The sequence below is a fragment of the Cherax quadricarinatus genome, chromosome 82 (genome assembly GCF_038502225.1).
Source record: "Cherax quadricarinatus isolate ZL_2023a chromosome 82, ASM3850222v1, whole genome shotgun sequence".
Taxonomy (NCBI): Eukaryota; Metazoa; Arthropoda; class Malacostraca; order Decapoda; family Parastacidae; genus Cherax; species Cherax quadricarinatus.
Genome location: NC_091373.1, coordinates 6,327,246 through 6,353,767, shown reverse-complemented (window position 1 = coordinate 6,353,767; position 26,522 = coordinate 6,327,246). Strand labels below are relative to the sequence as shown.

The 26,522-nt window shown below is 37.0% G+C and overlaps 1 protein-coding gene across 1 annotated transcript in view; it reads right to left on the bottom strand.

Moving 5' to 3' along the window:
* Nucleotides 1-26,522, bottom strand: part of LOC128702861 (TGF-beta receptor type-1 babo) — a 158,969-nt gene that overhangs the window by 70,431 nt on the left and 62,016 nt on the right. Inside the window, exons 7-8 of the mRNA XM_070102641.1 lie at nucleotides 19,172-19,321; nucleotides 18,050-18,222 (exon numbers count right to left, since the gene is read on the bottom strand). Of these exons, the coding sequence (XP_069958742.1) occupies nucleotides 18,050-18,222; nucleotides 19,172-19,321 (323 nt within the window). The remainder of the gene's footprint in view (nucleotides 1-18,049; nucleotides 18,223-19,171; nucleotides 19,322-26,522) is intronic.

The window sequence follows — 26,522 nt, the reverse complement described above, 5'->3', positions numbered from 1 at the left end:
GGACTGAAGGAGGGATTGAAGAGAGGGACTGAAGAAAGGCTTGAAGGGAGAGACTGAAGGGAGGGATTGAAGAAAGAAATGGAGGGAAGGATTGAAGGAAGGATTAAAAGAGAGACTGAAGGGAGGGATTGCAGTAGGGATTAAAAGAGAGATTGAAGGGAGGGATTGAAGTTAGTTTTGAGTAGTAGGCACGTGAGAATCCAGCATGTGTGAATGTTGGATCAGAGTGCAGAAAGGTGGTTCCATCTTTTTTTTTTTTTTTAATATTTGACATGTATCTGGAATGAAAGAAAAAACTTCAGTGAAAGATTCAGGGAAAGCAACAAGGTGAACCGAGTCCTGGAAGTGGAACATACAGTGCCTGCACTTTGAAGGAAAGGTTCGGATATTTCATGTTGAAGAGTCATTTTAACCATGAAGTTTCTTTACTTCTGACAAGACAGTCATTGAATGACTGATGATGAATGTGGTTCTTTCTTTGAGTCACCCTACCTTGGTGGGAAATGCTTGGCAGTAAAGCAAAAACAAAAAAGACTATAAATAAAATGTATGTAAAATGAGCAAGCAGAAGTATGCATATAACAAAGTCAGCATCATGGTGAGAGACAATTCCTCACTGATAAAGAACAGTGGTTCAACATACTGTTCAAAATTATATCAAAATGATGCAACTGACACCAGTTGTGATATGCAAAACATATGCTTTGAAGAAGAGAGCCTATAAAAAAAAAAGTGGTGAGAGAGCAGAAATACACCTAGATCCCTTATAGTGTTGTACAAGTGTATGCAAGTACCTTAACCTGAGAACGAACTTTTTCTAACAATAGAAAACAGATTATTTGATGGGTCAATAATTATTTTTGAGTGAGTGTTAAGTATATGAAATACAGTGGACCCCCGCATAACAATCACCTCCGAATGCGACCAATTATGTAAGTGTATTTATGTAAGTGCGTTTGTACGTGTATGTTTGGGGGTCTGAAATGGACTAATCTACTTCACAATATTCCTTATGGGAACAAATTCGGTCAGTACTGGCACCTGAACATACTTCTGGAGTGAAAAAATATCGTTAACCGGGGGTCCACTGTACACAGACATGTGAATGTGGTTTGTTCTGCAATTGTGTGATGGGTATATCAACATGCTGTAAAAAAAAAAAACTAGCATTGCACATGTGTTATATCAAATATTCAGGAGTTAGGGGAGTTTTCATCAACTTGCAAAACCAGACCTAAAGATCGCAAGATTTTCACCTAATAGAATAGGGAGTCTCATATTTCATTTTAATAGAATTTTATTAAATTTGGCATTTCCTATTGCAAGAAAAATATTTCAGCTCCCTCTAAAAACAAGAGAGGGTTAAGGCCACCCACAGGCCATAGTTTATTCAAAACACAGGAATGTGGCTACAATTAAAAAAGGGGAACATGAAAACTAATGTTAATCTAGAAATGAAGAACATAAAGGCACAATACTGTAACTGGAACAATACACCAATAACCTGCACATAGGAGAGAAAAGTTTATGATGATGTTTCAGTCTGACTTGGACCATTTACAAGTCACACTGACAGAAGAGAATGAGTGAGCCAGTAAAAATAGGCAAAGTGGGACAGGAACAAGAGAAACAGAGGAAGAAAAAGTAGTAGCGGTAATTCTGGTAGTGGAAGTAGTAGTAGTAGAAAGTAAGGGGAGTAGTTTTTTTTCACAAGAGATGGAAAGGGGAGTGAAAGGAGGCAATAGTAGTAGAAAAAGTAGTAGTAATAGTAGTAAAGGCGTGATAGTTGTAGAAGTGGGGTAAGTCTAAGGACAAGAAAATGAAGCACTACAGGAGAGCTAACGGCCCACAAGATACGACCACAAACCTTGTATACAGTTTTCCTAGTATGAATCTCAGTCCTGGCTTTGTGTCTGTAGATGCCTGCCTTTCTCCTAACATTGTCAAATATTCCAAACTTCAGATCACTCATGACTTGACCTGATCCTTTCTTCTCTCCCTACCTTTCTCCTTTTTTAGTTTTCCTTATTTCTTTCTTTTTATTTTTTTTCTGCCTAGTGTGTTCTATCCTTCAGTTTTTACCCTTCTCTGTGTTTGTGGTCCTACCTCCTGTGGGTCCTTAGCTCTCCTACAGTACTCCTTTTCTTGTCATTAGATTTATCCCACTTCGACTACTTCTACATTTTCTACTACTATTACTACTACTATTGCCTCTCTTCATTCCCCTTTCTATCACATGTGGCAAAAAACTACTCCCCCTACTTTCTACTACCACTACTACTATTTCCATTACCACCACTACCACTTCTTTTTTCTTCCTCTCTTTCTCTCATCCCTGTCCCCCTTTGCCTACATATTGGCTTGCTCATTCTCTTCTGTCAATTTAACTTGTAAATGGTACAAGTCAGACCAAAATGTTGTTGCAAACTTTTCTCCCTCTTATGTGTGGGTTATTTGTGTATTAATTTAGAAATAGCTAAGAGTATAGAAGTATTGTATAAATAGATTACAGAATTATGCAAACACAATGATAAGCAATATTTATGTGACAGCAAACAAGCACAATTATGAATTAGAGAAACAAATGAAAGAAATAACCACCAGGCCAAATATTCATAAATATTAAAATAAAGACAGGCACTGTGAATAACCACAAAGACTGAAGGAAACTTTTCAGACAAAAAACATTTACAGAAGACCCTAATCTTTTCTGTGTATTTCTTTAAATGGAATCAAGAGTAAATGAACCAATTCCTGGTTCAGATAATGGACATTTGTTCATCCAAATGCACTACTTGTTTGGCAAAATTATAATTACCAACACTTTACAAACCAATATTTCAAGTTATGCCTAAAACATACATAACAATCACCCACACAACCAGTAGCAACACAATGCTGATGTTCCCAATTTTGTTAAAAAAAAAAAAGTCCACCGGCAACTACATGTGCCTCAAATTTGTACAAATAGCTAAATTATGTACTTATTTTTACCTTGAGTACATCCTATAACTCAAATTATAATCCAAGCTCAGCAATCATGCAAACTTACTCAATATTTAAAATGTTAAGTGTTAATGATAGTGCAGTTAGTACAAGTTATTATTCTGCTCACACATAATGAAAGCTGCCTATTCATATGCAAAGAATGGCTTCATAATTTGACAGAACAATCAACTCAAACTGTACACTAAACCTGGGAGCGGGTTAGACAAGAGTGAATGGAGATGTGGTTTTAATGGCTTGACATGCTCTCTGAGTGCAAGGTAACATTTTTGAAGGGATTCAGGAAAACTGGTTAACTGGACTGGAGTCCTGAAGGCAGAAAGTACAGTGCCTGCACTGTGAAGGAGGTAGCATAGGGATGTTGCAGTTCGGAGGGTTATTTGAACTGCGATGTCTGCATATGCCTGGCAAGACAGCTTTAAATGAGCGATGGTGAATGTGTTTTATTTTTTTGGGACAGCCAATCTTGGCAGGAGAAAGTTGGGGAATTTAAGAAAAAATTAATGACATATTTAACAATGTATTGTAAATATAAAGAAAATTATAAAATTTATTATAAATTTTAGTGAATTTGTTTGCATATTTTCCAAATGTACAGTATTTCATACCTAAAGATTTAACAAACCTCAATTTAAAAGACATAATCCATTGAGTAGACTGAATCATTATTGTTATGGTCCCCTGGGTAAACTGATTTTGATTTAATGTACAGTCTGTTATTTCCAGATTTTTCAGTTATTGTTACAATGGAGAAACAATCACATCATTCGGATTTTAGGGACAATCGGCATTATATATGATAGTGCACATACTTATGCAGTGCAACCAATTAATCTAGAAATGCAGCAATAAAAGTATCCTGTGCTACCTAATGTACATTAAGCTTAAATCACTAAGAAGTGTATTTAATTTTTTTTTTTAAATTAGTGAAATGAGCTCCCATGCAACTGCTGGCTAGAACAATGAAAATTAAAACAAATGATACAAGATAACACCGTTAAATGATAAGCGTGAACTAAAGACAAACAGGATTATAAAAACATTACTTTCAACTAGTAAAGAAATATGTTTGATAAGCAAAGATTTACTGAGAGTACCGAAACAAATTGACCATAGTTTAAAATCACTAGCAGTGTTGATATTCTTAGTCAATGGTAAGAGCTAAACCCATAAGGAAGTCATCAAGTGCCTGAGGAGGGATAAGAGGCAACCAGGCTTGATCCAATACAACAGCTCTAATTCCCTGGATCAAGAGCCCTGCACCAACATTAAGGTACCAATAGTGTTATTCAAAATATTTAATGCCCTCATCAGTGTTCTGAGAACTTTTGAGCACAATGAAAAGAAGATTAAGCTTGTTTACACAGGTGGTCTGTGAGTGCCTTAACTACTGACAAAGTTGTGTGCAATAAACTGTAGCATGCATGAAAAATATTAAAGTGTAAATAAGATCAAGACTTGTGTTCAAAATTATGCATTAATGATTAATGAATATAGAGGATGTTATGCAATGCTTGGTAAAGAAAAAAAAAGAGAAGTACACATTCAAAATAGGATATGTGAACTGTACAATACTTAGAGGTAGAGATTAGCCGCGTGAATTTAATACTGATGTAAAAAATAATTTATATTAAGACAGTATTTTCTTTTTGGGGATTTTCTTTCTTTTTGGGTCACCCTGCCTCGGTGGGAGACGGCCGACTTGTTGGAAAAAAAAAAAAAGAATATAAACATCAGTAAGTGATGTGTTTGAAGAATTTGTGCAAAGAAAAGTTTACTACATATACAGCTTAGTGGTGCCAACACATCTATCTGAGTTTAAGGCTTGGTCCCTAAACATTGCTGAGGAGGAGGAGGCTGGAGGCAGTGGGACTATCATGTCTGAGAGCAATGTGTAATATGAATAGTATGCAGAGGAATTAAGAACACAGAACTTAGAAACAATGCAGCATTACAAAAGGTATAATTTAAAGGGCCAAGGAGTTACTGAGGTAATTTAGCCATTAGGAAAGGATGACCAAGAGGGTGAATATATCCAGGGTGGAGAAGAAGAATAGGGGTTATCCCAAGAAGGGTAGGAGGGAGTGGGTGAAGGAGGTTCTAAGTAATACACACTAAACCAGGGGTCCCCAACCTGTGGCCCATGGGCCGCATGTGGCCCTTCTAGAAAATGAATGCATCCCTCACGTGAAATTATGAATTCATTTTCACGTAGGTCCCACACTGCACAGTGTCAACAAAACCATGCAGCCCTCATCATACATTTGACCATCAAATATGGCAGACTTTGTGTAGGAAGCTTGAGGACCACTGCTCTAGACCATCAAGCAGGTGTCTGTGTGTGTGAGAATGTTATAACAGAGTGGAGAGAAGTGGCTTTTAGGGTTTGACACTGTTGGAGTGTGAGCAATGTGCATTTATGAAGGAATTCAGAGATACTGATTAATCAGACTAGAGCCATGAAAGTGGGCAGTACAGTAATTGCACTTCAGAGGGGTGGGGATGCTGCAGTTGGGGAAGTAAACTGAATGTGATGTCAGAACACTTCTAGCAAGACAACAGTTGAGTGAGTGATGTTCATGTGAATGTGCTTCCTATTTTTTGGGATCACCCTACCTTGGCAGAAGACGGTCATTGAGGTAAAAAAAAAAAATAAATATGAAGTACTGCACTATTTTATGAGAATTTGTTGACCTAGCAATGGCTGTTTTGCCAAACAAGCAGAGTGAATATTTATTTTTGCTATACCTTCATAAAAATCAGCCTGAATATCATGAAATTACTGTAAATCACTGATGGAAAATACCAACTACTAATGTAATTAAAATCAGGCTGACCATACACAGCCTCTCCTCACTTAGCAACGTACTCGTTTACCGACGACTCGGACTTACGCTGAACTCTCTGATCAGTATTCATAACTAAATGTATATTAGAGCTGATTTCCTCTATTCTATTTATTACAATATACAGTACATTACTGTATAAACATTTAAAAATATACCAGAAATGTTATAAATGGTGCAAAGAAGACATTAAAGCAATATCAAAGATATTTGACACAAACCCACTACCATTATACTATGCTCCTTACTTAGCAACAAAGTCATTTACCGACGTGGTCACAGGAACGGAACTCTGTCATTAACCCTTTGACTGTCGCAAGCCCCTTTCTAAAACTGTCATTCTATGTCGCAAAATTTTTGGGAAAAAAAAAAATTAATTTTTCTTATGAAATGATAGAGAATCTTTTCCCGATGGTAATGACACCAAAAGTATGAAATTTGGTCAAAAACTCACGGAATTACGCTCTCGCGAAGTTAGCGGTCATGGCGACATATATGCATCAGCAATTTCGCCAACTTTGAGCACTGTTTTTGGCCAATTCCATTGTTTCAGTTGACCAAACTCGTAGCTATTTCTTTAGAACTCCATTTTTTCTATCAATTGAGTACAAGAAACCACCCATTTACCAATCTGAACTACCCGATAAAGTGGTCAGAAATTGGCAATTTGGCCAATTTCACGCAAATTAAAAAAGATGCCAATTTCAAAATAGGGTCCAGAATAAACAATGCAGACATTCTTGGCACTAAAATAACATATCCTCTGTTCATCAGTCACGTCTCTAAACCCCTCTTATATTACTATTGCTATTCTGATTTTATTTCAATCAAAAAATACAAAATTTATTGTTATGCAGACTACTGCATTATTGTAAAAATGGTATAAATAATATCAGTGCACTAGTGAAAGAATGTTAGACTCCCCAGTTGACGTGTATTGGATGTATGGTGTGATTTGCTTACTCTTGAACATTGGTAAAAATCGAACATTTCTGCTACTTTGAGCTCAATTTCAAGGTCGTTTTCATCATGAAACTAATCAAAATCATCTCTATTTCTGCAATGTGTTTTCCATTTTATCACGTGAGACCATGAAAATGAGAATACAACAATAAATACTACATGAAAATACACCTCAAAGTCGGAGTTTTAATCCAAAGAAAACGGTCAGTTTTTTCTCTCATTATGCACTGCATGCTGCAGGATTTTTTTTATGTGGTGCACACTGACCACACAGACCCATTCTCTCACATGTGGGCATACCAGCTTTCTCTTGCTTGATTTGAAGCCGCTAGAATTGAGTATACATGTACATGTATATACGTCCGGAACACTGACTTGTAAGACGTATATATACGACCAAAACAGTCAAAGGGTTAAAGGGTTAAGTGAGGAGAAGCTGTACTGTACAAGGTTAGGCAGGTTTAAGCTATATTAAATTGTTAGTTCAAGCAAAGTTAGGTTAGTACGTCAAGTTAATTTGCTATAAAAATTATAAAAATCTGCAAACCATGTTATTTCACATGAATATTGTAAGTATATCTATTAATTTATAAGAAAAAATAAGAAAAATATATTTTTTTCTTTTTAAGAAAATTTGAAATGTTTAACCAATCTGGTTGTAATGCAGAATGTGTGTATACACACCCACACATGCCGCGTATACACGCATGCGCATATTCATATGAACACACGCATGTGCACACACACAAATACACATGCACTCGCATGCACACGCACACACGCACACACACACAAGTGGAGAGGGAAGCAGGATAAATGTAGCCAAACTACAAGAGAGGGGACTACAAAGACATGAATTTCTGCATGGGGTTCAGTGGGACAGAGAACTGGCAGGGAAGTCAGTAAATGTGGAATATGTAACAACAATATGCAAGGAAGCTGAGGAGAGGTTTGTGCCCAAGGGTAACAGAAATAATGAGAAAGCCAGGATGAGCCCTTGGTTCACCCAAAGGTGTAGAGAAGCCAAAACCAAGTGTGCTAGAGAATGGAAGAAGTATAGAAGGCAAAGGACCCCAGAGAATAAGGAGAGAAGTCACTGAGCCAGAAATGAATATGCACAAGTAAGAAGGGAGGCCCAATGGCAATACGAAAATGACAGAGCAGCAAAAGCGAAGTCTGACCCGAAGCTGTTGTACAGCCACATCAGGAGGAAAACAACAGTCAAGGACCAGGTAATCAGGCTGAGGAAGGAAGGAGGGGAGATCACAAGAAACGACTACGAAGTATGTGAGTAGTTCAACATGAGATTCAAAGAAGTGTTCATAGTGGAGACAGAAGGGACTCCAGAAAGACAGAGACGTGGGGTATACCATCAAGTGTTGGACACAGTACATACAACCAAGGAAGAAGTGAAGAGGCTGCTAAGCGAGCTAGATACCTCAAAGGTGATGGGGCCAGATAACATCTCTCCATGGGTCCTGAGAGAGGGAGCAGAGGTGCTATGTGTACCACTAACAACAATCTTCAGCACATCTATCAAAACAGGGCAACTACCTGAGATATGAAAGACAGCAAATGTAGTCCCAATTTTTAAAACAGGAGACAGACACGAAGCATTAAACTACAGACCAGTGTCTCTGACATGTATAGTATGCAAGTCATGGAGAAGATTATCAGAAGATGGTGGAGCACCTAGAAAGGAATGAGCTTATCAACGACAGCCAGCATGGATTCAGGCACGGGAAATCCTGTGTCACAAACCTACTGGAGTTCTATGACAGCAGTAAGACAAAAGAGGGGTGGGTAGATTGCATTTTCCTGGACTGTAAGAAGGCATTTGACACAGTTCCACACAAGAGATTAGTGTAAAAGCTGGAGGACCAGACAGGGATAACAGGGAAGGCACTGCAATGGATCAGGGAATACCTGTCAGGAAGGCAACAGCGAATCATGGTACGTGGCGAGGTGTCAGAGTGAGCACCTGTGACAAGCAGGGTTCCACAGGGGTCAGTCCTAGGACCAGTGCTGTTTCTGGTATTTGTGAACGACATGACAGAAGGAACAGACTCAAATGTCCCTGTTTGCATATGATGTGAAGTTGAGAGGAATCCAATTGGACAAGGACCAGGCAGAACTACAAAAGGATTTGGACAGGCTGCAGGCCTGGTTCAGCAACTGGCTCCTGGAGTTCAACCCCACCAAGTGCAAAGTCAAGAAGATTAGGGAAGGACAAAGAAGACTGCAGATGGAGTACAGTCTAGGGGGAAGAGACTACAAACCTCACTAAAGGAAAAGGATCTTGGGGTGAGTATAACACTGGGCACATCTCCCGAGGCACACATCAACCAAATAACTGCTGCAGCATACGGGTGCCTAGCAAACCTAAGAACAGCATTCCGACATCTTAATAATGAATCGATCAGGACCATGTACACTGTGTATGTTAGGCCCACAATGGAGTATGCAGCACCAGTTTGGAACTCACACCTAGCCAAGCATGTAAGGAAACTAGAGAAAGTGCAAAGGTTTGCAACAAGACTAGTCCCGGAGCTATGGGGCATGTCCTAAGAAGAAAGGTTAAGGGAAATTGGCCTGGTGACACTGGAAGACAGGAGGGATAGGGTGGATATGACAATGACATATAAAATATTGAGAGAAATCAACAAGGTGGACAGAGACAGGATGTTCCAGAGATGGGACATAGCAACAAGGGGTCACAGTTGGAAGTTAAGACTCAGATGAATCACAGGGATGTTAGGAAGTATTTCTTCAGTCACAGAGTTGTCAGGAAGTGGAATAGTCTGGGAAGTGATGTAGTGGAGGCAGGATCCAAATATAGCTTTACAAAGACGTATGATAAAGCTCATGGAGTGGGAAGAGTGACCTAGTAGTGCCAGTGAAGAGGCAGAGCCAGGAGCTGTGACCTGACCCCTGCAACCCCAACTAGGTGAGTACACAAAACACACACACACACACACACACACACACACACACACACACACACACACACACCCACCCACACACACACGCACACCCACACACACACACACACACACACACACACACCCACACACACACACACACACACACACACACACACACACACACACACACACACACACACACACACATGCATGAGCATGCAAACATACACACTGGAGCTGTGATTCCACCCCAGCAACCACAAACAGGTGAGTACAAGCATATTTACATGGTGCACACACACGCACATGTGCACACACACGCACATGTGCACACACACACACACACACACACATGTGCACACACACACATGCGCGCACACACATGCACACACACACACACACACACACACACACACACACACACACACACACACACACACACACACACACACAAGCATTATAGAATAATAAATTTATAAAGCCAAGGCAGCAACTGGCATATTCTAAGAATTGAAATTCCCAAACAGATCACAGCTACATAAAACAAATTACCAAAACAAAGCCAGAGTCATGTAAACAAAAATATATGCTCATTCAGTATCCTAAAGGCTGGCATTATGATACATCACCAAAATCACCAGTAGAATAAAACTAAGAAGCGGCAAGACTGATGACAGACAGTATGACCAAGAAAAACAGAACCAGACACATTCTACACTAAGAGAACAGACTCCCCATCCCACAAGTGACCATAAACCTAAGTCAGGATGTCACAGACAAAACTTAAAAGACAAATTAAAAATGCACTAATATGTATGTATATACAGGCAATAACAATTTAAATAAATAAAAGTACAAAAGTATTCTGCATCCCACAATTTATTTTGTTACATTCCATCTACGTTCCAACAAATGTATAACAAATATTTCATAAATTTAAGGATTACTACTGATACTGTACCAATATAACAAAAAATAAAATGAATGGTACCACTAAAAGTGCCTCTGGGCCTTGATAAGAATACACTGTTTTAATAGAGAAATATCTAACTTTTCATTAACAAATACAAAATGTTTACTTAAAATCTATGTCAAGCGAGCTGATGGTTCACCCTGCAGCACACAATTTCATGCTTAACTTAGTAAAATAGATCATTTCAATTCCTTTGCAGCAACACTACTTAAAATTGTCATTTTTTTTATTTCCACAGACAACAGTTTTGACTTTTATTTCAGCAGAGACTTAAGAGTAAAAACAATGGCAGAGAAAATAAATGATAAAAGGCAAAAGAAATGAATATCATTAACCATATTTCCTTCCCCATTCTTCCAAAAATAAAAAAAACTTTAGGTTCAATACATTTCCACACGTCTCACATAAAAGAGCATTCCTAAGACAAATTACTAAAATGCTTTAATTCTTATCATATAAATTACCATTTCAACAATTAAATTATTTTACGTTCCCCAGGCTTTCCCATTTTGCCTCGAAGTGTTTGAAGACTTCTGATAGTACAGTTAGTGTGTGTGTGTATTTTGCACTCTCACACTGAGGCTCAAGCTTTGATCTCTCCTAGCCATGAACAGACTTCATGCATTAGCCACTTCATATAAATACAGTATAGCAAAACATTACTAATATTTCAAAACTGTGTCTTATTCTTAACAAACTTTGCAGATATAACTTGTCCCTTTTTCTAAGTGTTTATTACACAAAAACAAAAATAATCATTGGCCAACACCACTAAAAAAACTCACCAAAAAAAAAAAAAAATACTACAATTACTGGATATTTTGTCCTTTCACCAAGGCCCTTCCCTAGTAATTAACCTAAAAATTGTACAAGAGATGTAGCTTCTTATGCCTACATCAAATGATCTAAATCTAGGCAAGGAGCATATGATTTTCAAGACAAGTGTAGTAATGGCATCATCTCTCCTCTGCCTTCCAAGATGCTCAAATAGGTGCCCTCAATGCCTATTCACATTTGTTTTATATATAACAGGAGCATCTTTAAAAGATTTTGTTATGGCTATATTACTTAACATGTTGAACCCAATTTCAACATCTAATTAGGCCAATGGAAATCTGATGTGACCACCACCCATGCTGAAGGTCACTTGTTTCTGCTCCAGACTAGGTTTTTATGACATGACTTACTGTTAAGTCATGTGATCTACTTTTGTGTACAAGCTTCATTTTGTGTACACCTCTCAGCAAGGAGCTAAAAATCAACAACAATCACTATTTTTTGGTTTGTTTTCTCGACTTGCATTTATCTGAGCAACTGGCCCGTTTTTAATATATCTTTGTAAAATAAAAACAGAGAATGGTGGCGAGTATCTGCAACTTTGGTTGAAAATAATAAATACTGGGGAGAGAGAATAATAAGTTGAGAAAGCCTAGGGAACAAATGGACTTGGCAATTAAGAAAAAAAATGTTGAGATGTTACTTGGAACAGTAAAGGTACTGAAAAAATTAAAATACTCTATCTGGAGTCATTAAACATGGATAATGAAAAGGCATCAGTAATTTTATGCATGGGACAAATTTGAATAGAATTCATGAAATCGTAATAACATAATTACAAACAAACCACAGTACGAGTGGGGTCTGGACTCATGGCAAGTAAGCCACAAAGCTCCAGCCACTCCAGTGGCTTACAATCTGGCCATGAGTTTTACGACTCGCTTGCCGTGAGTTTAAACTCCACTCATACCGTGGTTTAAAGAGCATTAGGATCTGTTGGGCAGAGAGAAGAGCTATAGGCATGTGAAGTAATGGACAAATTGAAAAAGGGTAAAGTAATTGGGATGAAGAGGACTAGGGCTGAGATGCTGGAAACTGGTGAGATACAATTTTGAAATTGCAGATACATTTGTTTAATACTGTACATGTAAGAAACATGGGTAAGTATCTAAAGAATGGATGAGTGAATGTACAGTTAGCTTCATTAAAAAAAAAAAATAGTAGACAAGAGAAGAAATACTGTACAGGGCAGAGTTAAGGAAAAACAGAGAGCAGGATTGCAGGGGAAAAAGAAGAATTTAATTTATTTTGTGAAGGGATTCAGGGAAACTGGTTAGCTGGACTTGAGTCCTGGAGGTGGAAAGTACAATGTCCTCACTTTATAAAGGAGGGGTTTGGGATATTGGCTGTTTGGAGTGACATCTAAACTATCATATCTGAGCGCCTCTGCAAAGACAGTGATAATGTGTGAATGATAGTTAAAGTTTTTTTTTTTGGGGGGGGGTCACCCTGCCTTGGAGGGAGACGACCAATATGTTGAAAAAAAAAAAGGTGGGGGAGGGGGGATGATCTGTACTATAAGTTATTGCATTAAGGGATATAAGTAAGCAATTCTAAGGGTAAGGAGCTGTTTGTTACATATTTTGTATTCGGAAAAAGCAAATGATAGGGCAGGTGGGTAAGCAATGTGGTAAGTGCTGCAAAATATTTGAAGTATGTTACAAGATGTTAAAATGTGTTAATACTTTATATGATGAAAGTAAGACTCAGATTAGGATATGTAAGAGAGAAAACTATTTTCTAATAAAAGTGGTTGCTTTATATATTCACAAATAAGGTTGTAAAATAAGTGAATGCTCGAGTCTTGGGAAAAAGCATGAGCTTAAAGCTATTGACTGTTATTAACCCTTTCAGGGTCCAAGGCCAAAATCTGAAGTCACGCACCAGTGTCCAAGAATTTAAAAAAAAAAAAAAAATTTATTTTTTCTTATGAAATCGTAGAGAATCTTTTTGTGAAGGTAATAAAACAAAAAGTACGAAATTTGGTGGAAAATTGACGAAATTATGCTCTCGCGAATTTTGATGTGTCAGCGATATTTACGAATCGGCGATTTTGCCGACTTTGACTCCCATTTTAGGCCAATTACATTATTCCAATCAACCAAATTCTTAGCTATTTCACTAGTATTACTTCTATTCTATCGATTGAGCACAAGAAATCGCCAAGTCAACTGTTTCAACTACAAAATAAAGTGATCGGAAATTGTTAATTTGGCCAATTTAACACAAAGTTCAAAATATTCCAATTTCAAAATAGGCTCCAGAATAAACAATGTAGGTATTCCTGGAACTAAACTAACATTTCCTCTGTTCATTAGTTACATTTTGAGGCTTTACAAATAAATTCCATTTTGATTTTTTATTCACATAATGAATTTTTATTCACACCAAAAAATAGAAGATTTACTGTTATGCAATACTGTAATAATTGTATAAATATCATCACCATATTTGTGAATGTATATTAGACCCACCAGCTGACGTGTATTAGATGTGTGAGGTCGTTTGTTTACTCTTGAATATCGGCAAAAATTTAACATTTCCGCTACTTTGAGCTCAGTTTCAAGCCATTTCCAGTGCTAAAACCAATCAAAATCATCTCTATTTCTGTAATATGTCTTCCATTCTATCAAATGAGACCAAGAAATCGCAAATACAACTATAAAAAGCATACGAAAAAACACTGCAAAGTCGCTGTTTTAATCGAAAAATCATGATTTCAGTTTTTTTCTCTCATTATACACAGTGTGCTGCAGGATCTGTTTTATGTGGTGCACACATACCACATAGATGTATTCTCTCATATCTAGGCCCAAATGTACCACTCACAGTTTATCAGAGTGAGCTGAGCTCATGGCGTAGATCTACGGTTTGGACACTCACCGTAAAGCCGTAGATCTACGGGACGGACCCTGAAAGGGTTAAACAGATGTCAAAATGGTTGCTAATGTCACAGTGTATATATGAGATTCTAAACATAAGGATGTGCAAATGAAACTGGATATAGAAAAAAAAATGTTGATTAGAGTACGAAAAAAGTCAAGGCAAGGAAAGATTGGACATCAAATTGAAGGGAAAGAATAGGAAAGTGAAAGTTTCTAGATATGTGAAAGTGGATGAAAAAAAATGAGAGGAACCATAATGGATGAGAGAAAAAGGTGGGTGGAATCTGTAGAGTAGAAAGAATTTTATTAACGCTTTCAGGGTCGAGAGGCCCTCTCCTAAACTTGTTCTCAGGATCGAAAATTTTTGGAAAAAAAATTATTTTTTCTTATGAAAATATAGAGAATATTTTCCCGATCATAATGACACTAAAAGTATGAAATTTGATGGAAAACTTATGGAATTATGCTCTCATGAAGTTAGTGGTCTCGACGATGTTTACGCATCAGCGATTTTGCCCACTTTGAGCCCTATTTTCGGCCAAATCCAGTGTACGTCGACAAAAATCATACCTATTTCGCTAGAACTCCATTTTTTCTATCGAATGAGTACAAGAAACCACCCATTTAACGATCTCAACTATCCAATAAAGTGGTCAGAAATTAGCAATTTTGCCAATTTCACACAAATTTCAAAAGATGCCAATTTCCAAATAGGGTCCAGAATAAACAAGACAGACATTCCTGGCACTAAAATAACATTTCCTCTGTTCATTAGTCACGTCCCCATGCCCCTCTTACATTTCTTTTGGTTTCCACTCTGAATTTTTATTCTCTCAAAAAAAATAGAAGATTTACTGTTATGCAGACTACTGCATTAGTGTAGAAATGGTATAAATAATATCAGTGCACTTGTGAAAGAATAATAGACTCACCAGTTGACGTGTATTGGACGCATGGCATGATTTGTTTACTTTTGAACTTTGGCAAAAATCAAACATTTCTGCTACTTTGAGCTCAATTTCAAGGTGCTGATCATTGTGAAACCAATCAAAATCATCTCAATTTCTGTAATATGTCTTCTATTCTATAAAATGAGACCAGGAAAACTAGAATACAACCATAAATACCATACGACAATACAGTGCAAATTCTCTGTTTTAAACCAAAAACACGGTCAAATTTTTTTTTTTCTCATTACACACTGTGTGCTGCAGGATTTTTTTTATACTGTGCACACTAACCACATAGACCCATTCTTTCATATGTAGGCCTACCAAATTTCTCTTGCAAGATTTGAAGGCGCTAGAATTTAGGCGTACTAGTACGTCAATAACCCTGGTGCGTAAGCCATACTAGTACGTCAGAAACCCTGAAAGGATTAACAGAGACAAAAGAGAAATGTATCCTTATACAGAGGTACAAACACTTCTGAATGTGTGAAAGGCATGGTCTTTACCCTTAAACTGTCCAAACGTAGATCTACGTTCATGTGCGTAGCTCTCCGACCTTGATTTTCCCCATTTGAAAGCATGTAAAAAAACGTAGATCTACGTTCGGAGCCCCCTGCACATGGACGTAGGTCCATGTTAGGACAGTTTAAGGGTTAAATATTGCAGCACAGAGGCTGTGAGCAGTGGTGATGATGTATTTAAATTCAATGTGTAATGTAAATATTATGCAGAGAATAAAATGGGTAAAAATTAAAAGATGGTGTGGTGGTACGAAAGGCATAACTTAAAGCAGGCAGAATGGGGTTATTGAGATGGTTTGGATAAACTGACCAGAAAAGTTATTAAATCTGGCTTAAATGGAAGGAAGATTAGAGGACATCTTAGGAGTACTTGGAGGAGAGAGATAAATGAGGGTTTGAGTGGTAGGGGCATGAGCATCCAGCAGGCATGTGCAAGAATGTTAGACAAAAGTGAGGAAGAATTTTTTTTTTTTTTTTCAACAAGTCGGTCGTCTCCCACCGAGGCAGGGTGACCCAAAAAAGAAAGAAAATCCCCAAAAAGAAAATACTTTCATCATCATTCAACACTTTCACCACACTCACACATTATCACTGCTTTTGCAGAGGTGCTCAGAATACAACAGTTTAGAAGCATATATGTATAAAGATACACAACATATCCCTCCAAACTGCCAATATCCCAAACCCCTCCTTTAAAGTGCAGGCATTGTACTTCCCATTTCCAGGACTCAAGTCCGACTATATGAAAATAACCGGTTTCCCTGAATCCCTTCACTAAATATTACCCTGCTCACACTCCAACAGATCGTCAGGTCCCAAGTATCATTCGTCTCCATTCACTCCTATCTAACACGCTCATGCTCTAGTGTGAGCAAGGTGACATTTATGAAAAAAATTAAGTAAAACCAGATAGCCAGACTTAGGAGAGTCTTGGAGTTTGGAAGTACAATGCCTGCACTCTGAAGGAAGGGTGGGGATAGTTCAAAGTATCATTTGAATTGTGATAGTCTGCACACCTCTGGTAAAACAGCTATTGAATTAGTGATGGGAAGTCTGTCCCTATCTGGGGTCACACTAAGTTAGCTGGAAACAGATTTGAAAAAAAAAAAAAAAAAGTATTGAAGAAGGATATTTCAAGTACTGAACTCCTTACAATACTGTTCATACAAATACAGAACTATGTAACTGGCCATTCTAATGCTGTACATCATCTTAGCTGGGTAACTACTTACCACACACAACTTTCACTACACTACTAATATAATTAAGTTAGATAACGAATATGTAGTGCAAATGTGAATGAAAATATCACTGTACCTATGTTAAAAAAAAAAAAAAAAAAAAAAAAAAAAAAAAAAAAAAAAAAAGAGGAGCAAAAATAGATGACAAGCTGAGAATGGTTGACAGATACCCAACAAAAAAGGTGATGATGAATGGTAGTGATGTGTTAGAAATACAGAAATAATGAAGGTATATTATGCAAGATTGTATTATTAAGTAAATCTATTATAGTACTACTAACACTGTCAATGCAAATACTAATTCCATACTGTAGCCTGTAATAGTTTTATTTGATAAAATTCCAAAAAATTCCTATAAGCTTAAATTTATCACTTATATAATTAAAGGTCAGCACAGCTAAAAAAAAAAAAAAATCCATATCAATGATACTAAGCATTTTAATTAACTCCCTAACTGTACGTTAATATAGAAACGAGTTTTCATTCAACGAATGTTAACAGGCAAAGCTTAAATTAAAACACTAAACATAAATTGTAATTCAGGATTTTCTCAGAGCAAAGAGGTTAAAAACCCGATACAATAATGTGTTCCCAGCTGGAATACAAATGTTGTCACAATGATTACATCCCACAAATTGTATAACTACCATTTAACTGTATCCACCATACATTAGTTTATAGCTATGAAGAGACAAAAGGAGAAACTATAAAGATTCAAAGACAATAGTTTAAGTTAACAAGGTAACCATATTACAAATTGACCTATAATACATCAGAGCAGATACAGCCTGCAGCACCCAACATGTAGACTGAGGGCACTCCAGACACTAAATATTTACAGATATATGTGTGACCAGGTAGAGTAGTTCCCAGTGCCTCAAAGTTCACACTATACCACCTCACCTCCTCGTCTGGGGGATTCAGTGGGTTCAAATAGGTAGCTGTAGTCGAAGAACTGGTTACATTTGTCCTCCTTACAGCAATGTTCTTTCTGATATGTTGAAGCAAACAGAAGCAGCTTTTTCTTACTGCAGGTTGAACTAAATAGTGCTCCTTCTCTGCAGTTACGCTTTACTCTGTGAGACAAGTGGACCTAAATAACTTTTTAAAATTATCAAACTTCTATAGTGTTTCAAGCACAGGAAACAATTTGAAACTCAATGCTCCTAGCATCTTACAGCAAGTACATATACATACCAATGGCAAGATCTCTTAGATAAATAATGTCATCAATGCTTCTAGCCAATATATCACAAAAGAAGCAATGCAGCATAAAGATTCTCACATAAAATTACCAAGACTTCTTCAAAAAGCAACAATCAATGCAAGCATGACCAAACAGAAAATAATCTGGAGTATAAAGCAATAATCTATATAACCAAAGAGAGAGAGAGCAGAATATCTTCATATGAACAGACAATACCCAATGATAAAGACTCAAGGAAAGCAGTAAAATAACCAAAGCCCCTACTACTATGAAAGGACCACAACATCTAAACATTCTGTAAAGGAGCATTGTGAAGTGGCATTTTTTCATTCAGAATGTCAATAATATCATCCTCTATCAGCTACATTTGTAATGTTTGTTGCTTCATAGTTGTATAAAATTCTGATTCACATCTCTCCTTATGGAATACAAGGCTACAATGTTTATATGAAAAGCAGCATGTATTTTCATGGAGTCACAAGATTAATGCCAGCTTCACAGGAACCACTACCAAGTCTGGGTACATTTTAAAATGGAAACTCTTAAGCTTTTATGGAATAAAATTAAAAATTAAAAGACACACATATTGCAATACAAGCCTTTATTGGGGCAATATTTCACTCTTTTATAAAGCTCTACACAGAGTGAAACTGTTCCACTAAAAGTTTGTTCTGCAATGTGTCTTTTCTTTACTATTCTTGGCAGTATGCCATTTGGATCCAAGTTAAAAATGCAAACTAGGACCTCTTATTTTACATTATGAGAAGAGGCTTGGGGCAGAAAATCAAGAATTTGAAGGGCATACTGCAGGGTTATACCTACCTCTTCTTATCTTGTGAGGCAGGGTAACTTCTCTGTTGCAGAAGTCTGGAGCGCCGCAACAATTTACAAATTTCTCGATGCTCCCTGTGTTCAAGCATATAAAGGGTCTGTCCCTCGGCATTAAGAGTTTCTTCTCAAAGCAGTTCCTAAGTGGGGCACAGGAGGGAAAGACAAGAACATTACACCCCCACACATAGTGCCTTACAAACATAACACTTGCACAACTTACCAAACATTTAACATACATACCATATCAAATATTGTACACCAGTGTTTTCTTTTACATAACATGGCATCCCATACTAAGATACAATACATACTTCACTGAATTACAAAATCATATGCAATAACAGGACTGCATAGATTCACAATTATGTAATGTATACCACAGAATATTGCATTTCACAACATAAAGAGGATTTTAATATAAAACTTACAGTACACAAATATCTCAGTGCTAGATCCTTATATAAAAATAAATAAAACACTTAACACCATATTTACAAATTATATGCCACTTCCTAAGTAGAATTAACACAGCAAGCATAATCTATTAACAATCTACAGTTTCTTTTGTTTACAAGAGCTTCCAAATACTATAGGTACTTTTACAATAGAAAACATTTATAGTGTGCTACTTAAAGATGCATAATTCATTAACTTTCTAAAATAAGGATAAACTTATATTTTACATTCCAGTAATATTTATGTGTATTTATTCATGTGCATGTGGGAGAAAGAAGCTCTAGCTCTTTGGTCCTGCCACTTGACTTTCAAGTGACTAATACTAAATAGCCCTCTCATGCCTTCTTGTAAAAAAAACTTTGTAACTTGTAGAAATAAAGTACAGTATTTATATGTCTTTAATTTTTAGTAAGCTATACGGGAAAAGGGGGACTGACATTTGAACTGTCATATCTGAAAGCCTCTGCAAAGACAGTGATTGTGTGTGAATGATGGTGAAAGTGTTTCTTTCTTTCTTTTATGAGTCATCCTGCCTCAGTGGGAGATGGCTGACAATGTTAAAAAAAAAAAAAAAAAATCATATACAGTGGACCCCCGCTTTACGATATTAATCCGTTCCTGAGAGCTCATCGTAAGCCGAAATTATCGTTAGCCGAATTAATTTTCCCCATAAGAAATAATGGAAATCAAATTAATCTGTTCCTGACACCCCAAAGTATGAAAAAAAAAAAATTTTTACCACATGAAATATTAATTTTAATACACACAAAACTGAAGAAGACATGCACAATTACTACTCTACTAAGAATAGAATACATGACACTTACCTTTATTGAAGATCTGGTGATGATTGATGGGATGGGAGGAGGGGAGAGTGCCGAAGTTATTGTTTAAAAGGGAAATCCCCTTCCATTAGGACTTGAGGTAGCAAGTCCTTTTCCGGGGTTACCTCCCTTCTTTTAATGAGACTAGGACCAGCTTGAGAGTCACTGGACCTCTGTCGCACAACAAATCTGTCCATGGAGCTCTGTACCTCCCGTTCCTTTAAGATTTTCCTAAAATGGGCCATAACATTGTCATTGTACAGGTTGCCAACACGGCTTGCAGTAGCTGTGTCAGGGTGATTTTCATCCGTAAAGGTTTGCAGTTCAACCCACTTTCCACACATTTCCTTAATCTCTTTTTTTCAATTCCATACTAATTCTCACCCTTTTTACCACAGGGATGGCACTAGAAGCTTTTTTGGGGTCCATGGTGACTTATTTTGCAGTTACAAGCACTAAAAACACTGGGATAATGTGAAATGTACCGAATGTATGCGCAGATGCGACCGCACTGGCTGGCTTGTAAACATTGGCGCTGGTGCCACATGTGGGACGCGTCCCGGACGAATCACGTAAGGCAAGTTTTTTATTGTGAGGCAAGGCAAAATTTTTGCGTTCAAATGCTTTGTATGGCGGATTTAATGTAACGCAATGCGTTCGTAAGGCAGGGGTCCACTGTATTTATTCTTCTGAACCCTTGAATGGGACTGCATTCCCTGTGTCACTGTTCTGATCACTCCATTGTTTTATCAATAGTGCTGAGGAAAACCACAGAATGGATGAGATTTGAACCCAGATTGAGTGAGTTGTAAAACTCCAGGCCAGTGCATAAGCCACTCGGTTTACACACTGGCCTGGAATATTATGACTCGCTTGCCCTGGGGTTCTAGCCCAACACGTTCAGTGGTTTGTTTACAATTGTGTCATTACGATTTCTTGAGTTGTGTTGAAGAAATATTTTTTGATATCCCTGTGGCTTACTTGGTGTGTAGTCTCCTACCATCCTCCCTTGTTCTTTTTTCTTTTATGACAAGTGCTAAACCCATAGGAGTCATATAGCAAATGAGGAATGGGAGGCAATCAGGTTTGATCCAAGGAGAGGATAAATTCCATTTCCTGGATCATGAGCCCCTCAATCACATCAAGGAACCTCCCCTGAGGGAAGTGTATCATTCTCTATCCTGTTTAGGCTTTATTTTTGCTATTATAATTATTATTATTACATTCATGTGAAAGCACTAATCTTTTAGGGGTCATACAGTAATACAGTATTTTAACAGGATTGAGACAGAAGAATGATGGTTTAGTTATGATGATGCCAAGAGTCAATTTCTACCAATCAAGATATAGGAATACATGATGCAGGATATGCAGCAGTCAATCATGATAATGTTAAATGCCTGTTCCTCCCTCTGGAACCACCTTACCAAAGGAGAGAAAAGAGAGACAGAACCCTCAGAAATAGTTATGCTTTACCATTCCTATTTAAATCAATGTACAAACAGAGCGATCAAATATGTTTACCTTCTCAACGTATCAAATTATGATAGCCCTGTATACAGTACTGACATGGTTGGTGGAAAATACACATGTGCAAGACTTGGGTATCTTTACTGCAATAAAAGTACCTAAGTGTTGCACAAGTGTATTTTTCATCAATCCCAACTCAAGAAATTGAGCACTTCCTTTTCCCTTCAATTTTGCTGGAAAAACTCTGCAATTCCCAAGGTTCTTCCAAAACATAGTAAAGTACCTTGAACTGACATTCAAGTTCTCCCTCCTAACTACACTATAACTCTGATCAGGGAAACAATCTCCATTATTTTTTCTTAAAATTGCTTTTGCCACCTTTTCTGCATAATATAACACTACATGAGTAATGAATACAGTACTACACTATACATTTTTAATGTATATTTTACAAAAGCTATTTGGGTAACCATTTATATGATGATCTATATAAACTCCTCTAAGCACTAAAATACAAACATTCAATACAGATTATTATAATGGCAACAAGATTGGCAAAATGGTATGGTACAGTAAAGAATTCAATACCATACTGATTTTTTATTAAAAAGTACAATATGAAATTACAGTACAGCATTTTTGAAAACCATGAAATCCTGAAAAAATACTGTACCATACTGTACTGCCAACCTTGAATAGCCATTACAGGTGTTCCTGACTTTGTGCAGTACTGTATGACCATTCCAAACTGAAATGCTCAGCATAACCATGGGCTTGCAACATGCATTATCAAGTGTCATCCATTTCTGTACAAAGAATGCAGCATGTGGAAATAAATTTTGAATTTGAACACAATAATTATTGAAGAATGAGACACTTGTGCGACAGCTGGGAATCTTTATTCAGGAAATGCTTGTCAGCTGGTGGTTTCTTCAGTCCAATACAGAAAATAACAGTGGAAGAAGCCACTGACTGGCAAAATATTTCCCCAATCGAGTTAAAATTGTTGCACAAGTGAGTCATTTCTTCAACTTGGCAGTTTTCAAAAACATTTTCATAACACAAACATTAATATTTTAGTTAGCGGGAACCAATAAACGTGTAGGGATCATCCAGAGCCTGGGAAATTGGAGGTAATTAGGTGTGATCTAAGTAAGGGAAGTACAAGTTCAATTCCTTGAATCAGGAGCCCCTCACCAGCATCAAGAAACCTCCTTTGAAGGGTCTGCATAATAAAATCTTCAATATGCTCTGAGAAGTGAACCAATCACACACAGTGAAAACATGTCACAAATACAAAATTACAAATGGGACATCACTCAATAATAAAGTGGCATAAAACAAACCTGTATAACATGAGGAGACCTATACATGTAGAGAATAGAGAGTACATTATACTGAGTCTACAATAAGTTAACAGTGTATATTAATGATATACAATACAAAAAAATTGCATGGAATACAAAATATAGATAGAAATCATTATAATCAGGATAAAAAGGATATTGTATAAGGCATGGAAAAAGATGTAAAACAAAACATCTCATTTACACTTTGTGTAAATTGAATATCTGAAGTCTGTTCAAGAGTACTCCAGTGTAGTCAGTGTTACTACATACAATCACTAATATAATCAATTTAAGCGTTAAACTGGCAAGGGTCGCTGTAGCAGACAATGTACTCAAAGTGTGTGAACATAGAATACAAAACTTTACAAGGGCCTTCTCCCAACCCCAGAATAAAACCAATAAAGATTGTGGCAAGTCTGGTCACTTTGTTATTTCCCACAGTAATCAACAGAGCATCAGGCATGTAATTTCTTGATACCGGTCCAATCCCCTGAAAACCATGAAAAAGCTACAACTGTTTAGTAAATTTTTTCCAGTTATACTAACAGCAGTTGGGTATACTCTGACTTTTTAGATAAATGGTTCAGTGTGTCTAATTTATCAACTCTGGCTTATTATGGTGGCAAAAAGAGGCCCATGTAAAATTTACAGCCTATAGTTGCAGCAGGTGGTCACTGCTAACATTTCCCAGTCCACTGTGGTGGATTGGGTGGTTGTCTTATGCAAGTCCCCACAGCCAAGTTGGGAGAAAAAGACTTGCAATTTCTTGCTTCTGGTTCAGTCTCCAAAATACACGACAAAAATTATAACAGTTATAACAGTATTTCAGGCAGAAGTGTAAATAAGTGGTGATATTTCAGTTCAAATAATAACACTTAATATTTTATTGTTGCTAAAATGGTCAAATGAGTGACTGTTCACAAGCCTTAAACAGAGATTACTGGACTGTGTGTGTGCTTGTGCCTCGGTGAGTCCCAGTTTTCTGTTCCCTCTACAAAACTTTTTAATGCCTTTATCTTATACAGTGGACACTTGCCTAACGAATGCATCGCATAACGTTAAATTCGCCTAACGATACATTTTAACGCTAACATTTTGCCTCGGCTAACGCTAAAAAAACTCGCCTAACGATATTCGTTCTCGGGTACCAATTAATATCGTTAGGCGAGGGTCCACTGTATTTCATTTACTAACATTTTATTAATAAACTACAATCTAAGTTAACCTAAATAAATGCACAATGCTTTATAAGTAAGACCACTGAAAGGGGTCTTCATACGGGTGAAGGGTTCTTGATACAAACAACTGAAGTTACTATCCCCTTCCTTGGATCAAACCTGACTACAGTACCTCCCCTTCCCCAGGCACTGCACGACTCCTACAGGTTTAATGCTTCCCTATGATTATAATTAATATATAATGAATGACATCCAACAGTAGTGGTGATACCAGTGGTAGGAACAATACGTCAGACATGGCCAAGCCATATTCTGTAAGCCCTGTACAGTTCATTTGCACATTCAGTACTTGCCTATATGTCATTAGCTCCTGGCCCTGCCTTTTGCCAAAATCACTCCCCCCAACTCTTCTATCACACCTGCGGCTCACAAGGCAATATGTATATGTAAATTTCATGTTCTTGATAGTGTCTCAGTGAGCCACACTGAGCAATCAAACAAGTCAGATAAAACCATACCATGGGTGGGGATAGAACCTGCAATCACAGAGTCATTAAATTCTCGGCTGAAGCACTATCCACTGGAGTTTTATGACACTCTGATCGCGGGTTCTATCCCTGCCCATGGTATGGTTTGTTTGCAATCGTGTCATTACAATTTCGTGAGTCAAGTCAGATAAAGTTTCTGAGCCATATGGCTTAGTCATATCTATCAGATGTTATGGTCTCAAGACCAGTAAATACATACACACGTAGAAAAGGGTAGAACACACCGAGTGCCTCCGAGTACGAGTTTAAAAGATAAAGATAAAGATTTTATTTCCTTGTAAAGGTTACAAAGTGTAATTACAATCTTGGTTTAATAAGTACAAGGAAAGCCACTATCGTCTTGAATGTGTTGTCAACTATGTGATGAAACACATTATATGAACACACTGCTAACACATTATTCCTCATCCCCATAACAGAAAACTTGTTGAGCTGCAATTTCACTGATCAATAAAGAAAAAAATAATACAGTATATAGTATATAAATAAATGTCATGTGTCTCGCTTCCTCTGACTTTAATAAATAATAATAAATCAATAATGAAAATTAATTTGTAATAAACATACTGCATAATAATATGCATTTGAAGTTGTTTAAATTGTAAACTGTACATTATATAAAAACACAGGTATTAAATTAATCAACACCATCAGACCAGTAATAGGGTCATTTAGAGCAGAAATAAGCCTCCTACATTATTTATCAGCAGTGACGACGACAATGAAAGTGTTTCTTCTTTTTCGTGTCATCCTGCCTTGGTAGGAAACGGCTGATGACAAAAAAAAAAAAAATATAAAATATAAAACTGCAGCAATAAAATTTTAATGACTGAAAGATTATTTTCCGACCAATATTTCGAGACAAAAATATGCCTATTCAATTTTTGTAATAGATTTCTCTACACGTAGTAACATTAATGTACATCACTGTTCTTTACACCTAATACAAACTTGCTATTATGAAGAACTTGGTTCCAATCAGTAATTCTCTTGGTACACTACACATTCACTGTATGTGATTAGTGCAGTTAAAGTGCACTAAAGATTCTTCCTCTATACAAAAATTAAGTGATGGCCTGACTAAGCTTACAACAGCTGCTATGTCCCTCAACCAAAACCTGAAGAAATCCTACTGCTTAAAATTACATATCAGAATTATTTAATAAATTCATAAAGCACATTAAGGCAGTAAGGGTTATTCAGAGTTGCATGACAAGTAAAACAGATGAGAGAGGAGGGAAGGAAAGTGGCGAGTGAGATGAACGCACTACATTGTTGCATAAAAGAAAGGGAGGGTCATAGTTTGTGTAGCAAACCGTTAGTTAAGCAAATTGCACAGATCAACAAAGCCTCAGTTTGTTTAAAAATGTGTGTTTAACTAATTTTGGGATGTTGAATTCAAATCTGAACTTAGTTTTCATCCAACACATACAGTTTCTGTGAAACAGGATCTCATGGCAAACGATTTCATCAAGACATAGCCATTATGGAGAAGACACATTGGGAAAGTCCA